The 11,545-nt window shown below is 65.3% G+C and overlaps 2 protein-coding genes across 15 annotated transcripts in view; one reads left to right on the top strand and one right to left on the bottom strand.

The window, feature by feature from the left end:
- Positions 1 to 11,545, bottom strand: part of BIN1 (bridging integrator 1) — a 27,825-nt gene that overhangs the window by 5,549 nt on the left and 10,731 nt on the right. For 7 of the 14 annotated variants that reach the window (XM_015561683.1, XM_015561687.1, XM_015561686.1 and 4 more), the window contains 6 exons: positions 8,387 to 8,472; positions 8,142 to 8,217; positions 6,887 to 6,969; positions 5,681 to 5,725; positions 3,407 to 3,554; positions 2,108 to 2,236 (listed from right to left, as the gene is read on the bottom strand). In XM_015561683.1, the coding sequence (XP_015417169.1) occupies positions 2,108 to 2,236; positions 3,407 to 3,554; positions 5,681 to 5,725; positions 6,887 to 6,969; positions 8,142 to 8,217; positions 8,387 to 8,472 (567 nt within the window). The remainder of the gene's footprint in view (positions 1 to 2,107; positions 2,237 to 3,406; positions 3,555 to 5,680; positions 5,726 to 6,886; positions 6,970 to 8,141; positions 8,218 to 8,386; positions 8,473 to 11,545) is intronic. The other 7 variants (XM_015561684.1, XM_015561688.1, XM_015561693.1 and 4 more) reach the window with 3 other exon arrangements.
- LOC107182558 (platelet endothelial aggregation receptor 1-like) lies at positions 3,561 to 7,961 on the top strand. The gene is made up of 3 exons (XM_015561697.1): positions 3,561 to 4,525; positions 5,381 to 5,386; positions 6,976 to 7,961. The coding sequence occupies exons 1-3, from the start codon at positions 3,686 to 3,688 to the stop codon at positions 7,294 to 7,296; spliced, it is 1,167 nt and encodes a 388-aa protein (XP_015417183.1). The 5' UTR covers positions 3,561 to 3,685; the 3' UTR covers positions 7,297 to 7,961.

Genomic DNA, 11,545 nt, shown 5'->3' with positions numbered 1-11,545 from the left:
TCCACCCAGTGTGACAACCGCCCACCAGCCAGCTCCAGGGAGTGAGGACGGGCCGAGCCAGCCACACCGCCCAGGAGCCCAATCATGATGGTGGGTCCCCAACACCCGTGGCGCCTTTTCCAATGAAAGATCCTGCCCAGCCACTCCGAGACTACCACGCAGGGGTCTGGGCGCAGCTCAGGAACGGGTCTGTGACAGGCGCAGCCCGGAGACGGAACACGGTGGCCCACGCGTGCTAGAGGCCCAGCCCCACTGTAAGGGGGGCCTCAGTCCCAGAGCCGCCTGCAGAAGACGGCCCCCCCGCACCGAGCCCAGGGGACATGCCGCCCTCCATCCGTGTGAGGGTCTCCCCTGGCCTCCCACCCTCCTGGGGCCTCAGACTCCGGAGCCCAGCCCAGCTCTGCCTCTCCTGATGGGCACCAGCACTACGGGAGTGCCCTCCGGCCCTGTCCTCCGAAGCCCTCCCCTCTGAGACCTGGGGTGTGGGAGGGGCTCCCCAGAGAAGCCTGCTCAGCGGAGGTGTGGCCTCAGGAGAGCCCTTCAGGCCTGAGAGCACCTGGTGCTGCTGCCCCACAGCTCAGGGGACAGACAAGGCACCCCCTCGCCCAGAGCCCAGTCCACGAGACTCACGTCCTGGACAGGAGGGCCTGCCCGGCTCAGCCCAGCCCTGCCTCTTCCTGCAGGTCAGACCCTGCCCGATGAGCCTGGGGAGATGTCACTGCTGTCCCCACAACTCTGCCTCTGAGGGAACCCATGCCCGGGACACGCTAGGTGCGGCCTCCGGGTGCTCCACCAGCCTGTGGGAGCACTGCTCTCCCCTGGAGCCCCACACCCGCCCTTCCTCAGAAGTCACCCAGGCCCAGGCAGCTGCCACCGTGTGCTCCAGGGACCCAGTGTCCAGGGCCAGGGCAGTCCATCCGGGACCAGCCCCGCCCCAGGCAACACCCCCCCACCCCGTGTACACTCCCCTCCCGCTGGGCAGGGCAGACCTCCCGTCCCTGCAGAGAGCGAGGGGCAGCAAAGGCAGTGTGCGGTGAGCGTGCAGGCGGACTTGCTGGGGCCGGCGGTCTGGCTGCAGGGCAGGCCCACAGCTCACCTGGCCCTGGGCCACCCTGTCAGAGGGCAGCAGGGAATGGACCAGAGTCATGATGGAAGCGGTGACACTGCCTGGTCAGGTTCACAGTGCTGGGCACGGGCAGAAGCGTGCTCCAGTGGTCAGCGGCCCAACAGCCTGCTGCCCTGCGCTCAGGAGTGCTCGGCCAGCTTCACCACCTCTACAGACAGGCCCCCACGCCACCGGGGCCCGGGCCAGGGCACTCCCCGTACCCACGTCACTCCCACACTAAAAGTCCCTACTTCTGACCCAAGACCCCCCTGGGGACTCTCCTGAGAGCCTGCCAGCACCTCTCCCTGCACTCACAGCTCCTGCTCTGCCCCAGCCCGGGGCCTCTGAGAGGCGCTAAGGAGTCAGAGCGAGTGCCCCAGGCAGGGCCAACCCGCAGCAGCAGCCCAATCAGCAGCCTGGGGCTAGAAGTCCACACAGAACCAGCCCTCGAGGGGCCAGGCCTGGCTGGGAGGCCCGGGACCCAGGCTCCAGCAGGTAGCTCCCTGGCTGCGCTGGCTGCTCGGATGGTGTAGGCCTCTCCGTGCGGCCCTCCTGCTGTCCTGCTGTGAACGGCACTCAGCACATGAGCTGCAGGAGCCCTGAGCCCAGCACTCAGCCTCCTGGCTGTCTCAGCCTGCAGCTGCTGGCAGTCACCTGCCCCAAGAAGGACCACCCCCCCCCATGAGCAAGGCCTCCGTGCTCCCACCCCTTTCAGCCATAGCATCAATGGAGTCAGGGGGCACTGTGAGATGGTCACCCTGCTAGGACCATTTGCTCGTGTGCCTGCATGTGGCCCCAATACATGCTCAGAGGTGGATGAGGGATGAGGGATGAAAGCATGGGCGAATGAATGAGTGAGTGAGAGGAAGGCTCAGGGCCACTCTCTCTGCCCAAATGCCTGGCTCTTGAGGCAGAGGCACAGGGTGTGGGATGGAGGGAAGGCCATGCACGCCCCGAGAGAGCAAGAGGAGGGGAGAGCTGGGCCGCGGCGGCGCGGCTGACCTGGGAGGGGGTGGTCACGCTGATCTCAGGGACAAAGGTGTCACCAAACAGGCTGAGGATCTGCTCCTGCTTGACCTCCTTGGATGGGGTGTGTTTGGGAGGCGGAGGGACGGGTGGGCCTTTCCGGAGCTGAGTCCACAACGGGTGAGGGGCCGCGCAGGGAGCACAGGGGTTGGGGGGAGACAGACAGAGACAAAGCCAAGGTTAGTCACACACAGGCCACGGCCCCACCCAGGCAACTGGGGAAGAAGAAGCAAGGAGTCACTGCTCCCCAAGACAGACCCCAGGACCACGCCACCCTCCCAAGGGAGGGGGTCCACCACGCTGTGCAGAGAGAAAGGAGAAAAGGGAGGGAGAGAAGGAAGGCGAAGGAGGTGAGAGAAGAGAGAAGACAAAGGCAATAGCCCAGGAGGGCTCGCCAGGTGAGAGGCTGGAAGCAGCCACCCTGCAGCCTCGCCCGGCACCACTCCAGGCCCCACTGCAGAGCTCAGCTCAGCCTCCTCCTCACCTGCGGCCGGAGCAGGGCCCGGCCCGGAAGAGGCTACAGAAGGCAGTCACACCCCTGCCACCGGGATCCTCGGGCACCTCAGAGCACCCGCCTCCCAGGCGACTGTCAGGCTTCCACGCACGGCCACGCGCAAGTGCGCTCAGAGGTGGGCCCTCGTTGCCGTTACCACCGTGTCCTCATCACTGCTGGGTGGGGTGAGGCACAGGCCCAGCAGAGCTGCTGCCAGGAGTGGAGGGCGGGGACAGCCCACGGAGGGACGCTGCGCCCCCCCCCCCTTCCAACTCCAGGAAGCAGCTGCAGAAACCGCTGCAGAAAACAACTGGGAGCCGGGTGGGCAGGGGCCGCTGGACCCGCCCTGACCCCGCCCACCTCGCCCAGCCCTCCCTGGGCCTTTCACTGTCCCACACAGGAGAGAGAAGGCAAGGACAACGCGGTGGCCGCTCTGAGGACCTGGTGCTGGGGTGAGGGCCCGAGCCTGTGTCCTACATGGAAGGGAAGATGGAGGAAGGAAAGCCACCCAAAACCGAGGAGGGGAAGGGGCCACTGCCACGGGCGGGGCACAGTGAGGGGAAAGAACAGGGAGAGGCCCTGCAAGGGCCAGGCCATTGAGGTGAGCCTGGGCCAGGCAGGGCCAGAGGAGAGCTATGCCAGGCTCAGCCCTCTCTGGGCAAAGCCTCTGGCTGCAAACCTGCCCAGGCGCGGGCAGGAAACAGAACAAGGAAAGGGGGGGGCAACAGTGAGGCAGGAAGACAAGCAGGAGAGGAGACAGGCCACCGAGAGGCCACGCCTACCTGAGACGGGGACTTGGGCAGGGCAGCCCCGGGGGTGGCCGCAGCGGCCAGCTCGGGCTCATGGTTGACTCTGACCTCAGGGGTGGCCGCAGGGGAGCCATCTGGTGGCGGGGAAGGGCTCTTGTTCTCTTTTGCAGGGGCATGGTCACTGCAGAGGGAAGACAAAAGGGTGTCCAGGGGAGGGAGGTCCTAGCGCCGAAGAGGAAGTGTGCAAATCTGCAGGTGTGTGTGGAAGGGGTGTGCACGTGCGGATGCCCTGGGGTCCGTGTGCATGAGAACATGTGTGTGTGTGAGCATGGAGAGCAGTGTGTGGAAGGGGTGTGCACGTGCGGATGCCCTGGGGTCCGTGTGCATGAGAACATGTGTGTGTGTGAGCATGGAGAGCAGTGTGTGGAAGGGGTGTGCACGTGCGGATGCCCTGGGGTCCGTGTGCATGAGAACATGTGTGTGTGTGAGCATGGAGAGCAGTGTGTGGAAGGGGTGTGCACGTGCGGATGCCCTGGGGTCCGTGTGCATGAGAACACGTGTGTGTGTGAGCATGGAGAGCAGTGTGTGGAAGGGGTGTGCACGTGCGGATGCCCTGGGGTCCGTGTGCATGAGAACATGTGTGTGTGTGAGCATGGAGAGCAGTGTGTGGAAGGGGTGTGCACGTGCGGATGCCCTGGGGTCCGTGTGCATGAGAACATGTGTGTGTGTGAGCATGGAGAGCAGTGTGTGGAAGGGGTGTGCACGTGCGGATGCCCTGGGGTCCGTGTGCATGAGAACATGTGTGTGTGTGAGCATGGAGAGCAGTGTGTGGAAGGGGTGTGCACGTGCGGATGCCCTGGGGTCCGTGTGCATGAGAACATGTGTGTGTGTGAGCATGGAGAGCAGTGTGTGGAAGGGGTGTGCACGTGCGGATGCCCTGGGGTCCGTGTGCATGAGAACATGTGTGTGTGTGAGCATGGAGAGCAGTGTGTGGAAGGGGTGTGCACGTGCGGATGCCCTGGGGTCCGTGTGCATGAGAACATGTGTGTGTGTGAGCATGGAGAGCAGTGTGTGGAAGGGGTGTGCACGTGCGGATGCCCTGGGGTCCGTGTGCATGAGAACACATGTGTGTGTGAGCATGGAGAGCAGTGTGTGGACCTAGGTGTGATGAGTGTCCACATGCACTCACTGGAAACATATGATGTGCCCACGTGTGAGCTGCGTGTCCCTGTACCTGAGGACGGGCAGCAGCGCCTGGGGAGCACTGAGCCGGAGGCCTACGGTCCCCGGGGATGGGGCAGGCCCCGAGCCAGCACAGGGGCAGCCCAGTGGCCTCACAGGCCGAGCTCCCAGCAGGAGGAAGCCAAACGTCCTAGAGGCACACATCAGCTCCTCCCGCTGCCACCAAGCTGGACCCAAGGCCTCTGGCTGCCTCCCGCCCGCCCCCACTCACCCCAACGCCTGGCTCCCCGCCCACACTGTGCCTTCTGCCCACATCACACCACACCATCACTGTCTCCAAACCTTTGCTCCCAGGGGCCCTTCCAGGAAGACCTGGGACACCACCCAGAGGCCATGGGCGGTGGGAGACAGAGGGATGCCCCACAGCCCAGGAGTGGGAGAGACGGTGAGGTCTCTAAGCCACATGGTTCGGCACCGAGAACCAGGCAGCTGTGTACAGGCCTCCGCGTGGGGGCAGAGGGCCGAGGGCAAACCCTGTGCATGCTCAGATGCACTGAGACAGGGCTGACCGAGACCAGTCACTAGCCAGGGGGCAGTGTACATCCACATTCAAGTGGAATCAATGTTAGAACCCAGCTCCTCAGGCCTCTGGCCGGCCCTGCAGTGTGTGGCCGCCTCGCAGGGCGGCTCTAGAAGGGCACAGAGAAACGCGTCACCTGGGAGGGGCCTGGGTGGCGGACAGCCTGACACTGCTGGCACTTTCCCCATTAGTGAGTGAGTGTCCTGGGAGGAGCTGCTCCTTGAAGAACAGATGTGAGGACAGAGGCAGGCGTACACCCCTTTAGCACTGCCCTGCCTGCGCCTCCCAGCCCCGTTCTGGTCACTGGCCACTGTTAACGGTTGGGTCTGGCCCGGCCAATGCACACACGGCTCAGGCTGCCTGCCCGCCATCCCCCTGCCCTCCGCCCTGTGCCCGCCGCACGCCTCACAGCACAGCGCGCTCCGGCCCCACTGGCAGCACCACACGGAGGGCAGGTTAGGGGTTAGTGGCGCCCTCGGAGCAGGCAGGAGGCATGCACGGGCCCAGCGGTGCCGGCCGCGGCCCCACAGCACGCAGTGCGGTACCTGGGCTTCTTTCTGCGCAGCCGAGAGAACAGCTTAGCTTTCTTTCTGTGGGAACGGACAGGACGGGACGGAGGCCTTCACCGGGGGAAATGTGGGAGGCGGGGCTGGCCTGTCCTCACCCCTCATCAGAGCCACTAACATGGGGGCTGGGCAGAAAGCAAAGTCTCCCCTAACACCCTGGGGCCATGAGAGGCCTGGCTGCCATGGTCCATTCCCCGGCCGGGATGGTGCTGACTGAACAAGCGGAGCCTGGTGAGTGGTGGGCACTCGGCTGGGCAGCACAGAGCTCCGGGGCCCAGAGTCTGGAAGGGGTGGGCTCGGCGGCCAGGGCGGCGCTGGGCCAGGTGAGCAGGCCTCCTGTAGGAAGCAGCTCAAGCCTCCAGCCCTCCCTTCCCCTCCAGTGACAGGATGGTGACCAGAATGGCCACTGCCCGCCCCGCCCCACTCAACCTGGTCACTGCACCTCGGCCAGCAGTGCAGTAGGGGTGTGGGTCCTCCCTGCAGGCACCTGGGAAGTCGCCCTTGGCCTTTATCCCACGGCCACTCCACCCGGCGCTCCTCAGCCCAGGGCACATTTATATTATTTTCAGAGAAGAGGGGCAGTAGTATTCCCTGAATACCTCCGTAGTCCGAGGTAACCCCGATCACCCAAGAAGCAGTCAGTCACCCCTCCTACAGACGAGGAAAGCGAGGCTCCTGTGGTCCCCACTCTGGGGGGTGATGACTGGGCAGGAAGGAAACTCCAGACGCACTGCTGCTTCCCACGGGCCACGGAGGGAAGACCTCTCTCTGCCCCTCCTCGCTCGCACGTGCCCCTCAGGGAACGGGTCTCCGTGGAGGCGGTGCGGCCGGAACAAGGCCACTGGCCGGGGTGCAGAATGCCAGCCTGGGGACTCGGCTTCCCGGGAGCAGGGGGCAGGGAGGGCGCCACCCACTCTAAGAGGACTGCTCGCTTCCCAGAAGCCCCACACCTGGGGGTCAGTCCCGGTCCCCCCGCCCCACGGGCACAGCCCCGGCCGCCTGCCCCACAGATGAGGATGCGGGCCAGGCTCAGGTGGTGAGTAGACTGCCCTGCGAGGGCGCCTCCCCATGGGAGCACGGGATTGGCAGTGCCCTCACCGGGAAGGCCCAACCCGGGTGACCACGGCAGCGGCCCTGCCCCAGCCTTGCCCATGCCCTCCCCCACCAGCAGCAGAGAACGCGCACCTGGGCTGGGCCTTGACCGTGAAGGTGTTGCTCCCGTGCTGCTTCTCCAGGCTGACCAGCACATCGTTGAGGCTCTGGTTGAGCTGCAGAGGGAGAGCACAGGTAGGGGAGTCTCTGGAGCCACCAAACAGCCACTCTCCCAACTCCATCTTACCTCTCCCTCTGAACCCCTTCCCCCGCACCCATCCCTGCGGAAACAGCTCTGCCCCCCCCCATCAGGGGGAGCTGCAAACCCACACCCCAAACCAGGAAGCCAAGGGGCGAGGTGGAGGCAGTGGCTGACCTGCCACAGCCATTGTTTCCAGGGACCATCTTTTCTTTTCTTTCTACTCGTAGAGATTCCTCAAAGCTGGTCCTGCTTTAAAACGTCTACGCTGTTCTTGCAAACTAACTGGGGGTCTGAACTGTGAGGTCTTCTTGCCCAGATGCTTCCAGGCCACGCCCCTGCCAGGGAGGTCCCCACGGCACAGGCAGGTCGCCCTGGGCACCGGGCACCGAGTCTCACTACTGAGAATCGTCCTCTGTTCTGGCTGATAGGAAGCTCAGGGATTCGTCTCCCTCCCACTCTACATACACGTCTTCTCCCCAACCCACCGCTCTCTGTGCTTCCATCTCCTCAGCTGTCTCGGGTCTCGGAAGGGAAAAGGGAAAGCAGGCAGACAGGGATGGCCCCACGGCGGGAGTCCCACTTAGCGTGCTGCTCCCTCTGGCCGGGCTGGGCCACAGCAGCCCTTCCCTCCTCCAGGCCCAGAGCCTGAGAGGCCCGCTCCGGGCACAGCGGGAGGAGGCCGCCTGGCGGGTCTCCCTCAGCGCTGCCCTCTAACTCCTGGTTAAACTAACGTGAAAATAACACAATGGGAATGGAGGCCAATCAGACCCATTCTCACCCCAGTTCAGGCAGACAAAACAGTCCTGGTTCAATATCTAAGACACGTGAAAGGATGTTAAAAACTGAGAAGGTTCTCACAATTTATTTATTTGCCTACACCCTGGGAAGCCACCACCGTCTGACACAGCTCCCTGGGCCAAAGCTGCCTGCGAACAGGTGACAGAGTGGGCAGGGCTGGCTCTGCAGGGACGGGAGAGGAGCAGGGACGGAGCGGAGCAGGCTCCTCCGCCCACAGCCCCCAGCACCACACGAGTCCCATGCGCAGGGCAGCTCCTCCCAGGGCCAGCGGGGCTGTGCAGGACCTCCGCAGGGCAGGGTGGCGGGGGCAGCCTGTCCTCCGCGGGCCCTGGCGGCACGCCCACCCACCTTACTCATCTCCCTGTGGAAGTTCTCCTCCAGGCCTGCGATGCTCTGAAACGTGTTGACGTAGAAACCTACACGGCTGCAGTGGGAGGGAGGAGACAAAACCAACACGCAGGTCAGGGTGGGCAACCAGGAAAGCGCGGACGGCTGCCCACTCCACCCTCACCTGAGGCACGGGCCCGAGGGCGCACCCCGACGGGCACAGCTGTGCAGCGCGGAAGGAGGGGGGCCGCACCCCTCCCCCTCACCTGTTCCACAGGGACGGGAGCTCCTCCTGCAGGTCCACGTTCATCTCCTCGAACACCTTCTGCGCTTTGAGGAGCTCCTCCTCGGCCTGCAGGAGGACAGTCGTTGCTTCCGCCACCCACCCCAGCCAGCGAGGCCAGGCCAGGCCACCCCAGACCTGCTCTCCAACCTCCCGCCCAGGGAGCTCAGATAGGGCTCTGGGCAAGGGGGGTGGGACCGGGCAGCCCGACCCTCGCCGCCCCCAGGACCCAGTGCCAGGCCCTCTGAGGCTCGGCGTCAGCCTGCTGCCCAGCTCTCTGGGCCCTGCTGTCCCCTCACAGGATCCCTTGCCCCCTTTCCCAAGGCTCCTCTACTCAGTCTCTGTCCCCAGCCTCCCCAACAGTCTTTCCCAGCCCCCCACCCCTACATCCTCTCCGCTGTCACCTGTGCACCCAGATGGAGGGCAGGGCCCGGGAGCACGGAGCTGGGCAGCGGGCAGGGTGCCTGAGCCTGCTCCGAGCCCCCACCTGCCCTGGGCACACGGTGCCCTCCACCTTTGCACCCCGCAGTGGTGCTGGGCCCCAGGCAGAGCTGAATGGGGGAATGCAGCAGCAGTGCCCCGAAGGTGCAGGGCCGTCACCAGACCCTGCCTGGAGGGCTCTGCCAGCTCTCCTGGAGGCACTGCTGGAAACAGTGACTCGGGTGACCGGGATGCGGTCTGAGTCACCGCCCAGGAGCGGGGCAGGCTCCACCCAGGCCCACTTCCCGCAGCAGCCCGTTCTCAGGCCTTTGACAAAGGCAGCATCTGGCTCTAATGCCGCATCAGGACAAAGCACCAGGGCCCCGAGCCCACAGGCCGGCCCGCCCACCTCGGGCACCAGGACCAGCCCACGCCGGCCCTACAGCACTGTGCCCAGGCTGAGCCCCGTGGCTGGGGGTGAGTGGGAGGGGAGAGGGGCCGCCATCTCTCCTGACTACAAGTCCCTTTAGGCTACTGGAACTTGCTCAAGTAAGCGTGCTCTGGCCCAAGCTTTAAAAACTGAATTTAACAATTAAAGGTAGAAAGGGAGGGAAAAAAAACGCATGCCCAGCTGCTCCTGGACGGAGCGGCTCTGGCCTGGCAGCCTGTGCTGCCTGGGCTGCTGAAGATGGTCTGTGAAACCGCAACACGAGTGGCCCCCACCCCGGGCGTGAGCCTCTCTCGCGACAACCAGGAGTCTGGCTCTAGGCCCATCCCGGACGCCGGCCTTGACCCACCCAGCTTCTGGGCCTCCACCCCACCAGGATGGCCCTAACTCCCCAATGAACAGTCGTGACCAGGACGATGGCCACGGCACAGATCTCGGCCGTGTGCGGCACGCCCGCGTTCCAGCAGTACTGTAGTGACCCGCGTGCTCCATTTAATTCCCGAGGTCAGGGCCTCAGCCTTGTTCACGGCGTCACCTCCATCGCCTGGATCTCTGAGTGGCAGGGGTGCAGGGAGCTACCCGCTGTGGGGCGGGCTTGCAGCCCAGTGGCTCTGCCACGTGCTGACCAATGGACATGCGCAGCGGACCCAGAACGGGCTGGCTTGCCACGCGCCAGGGCACCAGGGCCCTGCAGGCAGGTATCGGGGGACTGGCAAGTGTGAAGAGCTCAGACGAGCCTGGACACACCTGGAGCTGGTCAGCTCGAGAGCGCACAGCCCCACCGGGTTGCACTGTTTCCGCAAAGTCGGGGCAGCCCTCGGGGCAGCCTCAGGCCCCAGGTACCCAGCTCACAGGCAGCCAGCCGCCCGCGGGACCCCCAGGCTGCCCCACCCAATAGGCGTGAGGCAGGGGGAGAGCCAAAGGAAGAATGCTCAATCCAAACGGAAAGCCAGTTTGGCTGCGGGCGAAACATGTGCATCCAACATCCAAGATGACATCACGGGCTTCAGCGTCCCCTGCTGCACCCCAAGGGCCGGGCGTGGGCCCTCCCAGCAGGATCTCCAACCACACCCATCCCAGGAGCCCCAAAGCTGCCACAGGCCGCACCCCAGGCCCCACAGTCTTAGGGACACTCCTACCCACAAAAACGTTCTCCTGGCCTCCGGCAGACCCGCCTCAGGACAATGACATAGAAACCATGTCACTGGGCCCGGGGCCCCAGCCCTCTGGCCAGAGCCCATGCTCTGCAAAGGCCCGCTCGCCCCCCACCCCCCACCCCCGCACCCTACAGCAGAGGAGGCACGCCTGTCCCAGACGCCGGGGCCTCCCTCAGACCCTGGGGTCCCTGGGCACCCTCCCGCCAGCTCAGCCCACAGCTCTGGCCGAGAAGAAATCAGGCAGCAGGTCAAGTCAGAAGAGGGCCACCAGCCATGCTGACCCGGCGCCCGCCACACAGAGGCATCCGGTCCATGTGGCCGGGCGATGGAGTCAGGAGGCGGCCCAGCAAAACAGGCAGCTGCCCAGAGAGAAACCCAATCTCCTGGGCTGGGACTGTCGCCTGCCCCCACCCCAAGACCACGGGGGGTTCAGGTTCCAGGTCACGTCAGTTTCTCTGGAGAGAAAACTAGAAGGCCACCTCTCCCAGGGCCCTGCACCCAGCGGCCCGGCACACGCACCCGCCCGAGAGGAGGGCAGTACTGCTGGCCGTAGCTTCCCTCCTTCAGGAGGCCCCCGGGACCACCGTGTGCAGACCGCCCCCCGGAGACCCCCCAAGGGCCGCCCCAGGCCTCAGCATACCAGCCTGGCGCAAGAGCGCTCCGTGTCCCTTCCAGGGGCTCTATGGGGCCCACACTTCCCAAGGGCCCCCATGAGTCTGTGGCAGGACCGCCCACATGGAGCCTGGGCCAGGGCACGGAGCCCTGAAGTCCTGTGAGCCCCAACTCAGCCAGGATGCGGCTCTGGGACCCGGGCCAGGAGACTGTGCCCCTCAGTCTTTCTCCTCAGACAATGCAGGACCCCCCCTCATTGCCGAGGCCCGAAGGCCAGCACGTGCCAGGCCAGAGCCCTGGTGCCAGCAGCCCCTCCCTGCAGGAGCCTCAGAAGACAAAGGGCTCCAGGCCTCCTGGCCTTCTGGACGCTAGGGTGTCCGTGTCAGGACCGCCAGAGCCCCAGAGCCCCCAGTCTCTGTCCCTGCTGGACCCCAGGGCTGGACTGCGGGGGGAGTTCCCAGCACAGGCCTCTGAGACCAGACCTGCCTCCAGCCTGGGAGAGGCC

Source organism: Myotis davidii, unplaced genomic scaffold (genome assembly GCF_000327345.1).
Source record: "Myotis davidii unplaced genomic scaffold, ASM32734v1 scaffold117, whole genome shotgun sequence".
Classification (NCBI taxonomy): domain Eukaryota; kingdom Metazoa; phylum Chordata; class Mammalia; order Chiroptera; family Vespertilionidae; genus Myotis; species Myotis davidii.
This window is presented reverse-complemented; position numbering and strand designations above follow the sequence as displayed.

Bases quoted from the DNA above. Each gene is read 5' to 3' on its own strand.
- LOC107182558 (XM_015561697.1), top strand. From the start codon at position 3,686: ATGTGTGTGTGTGAGCATGGAGAGCAGTGTGTGGAAGGGGTGTGCACG.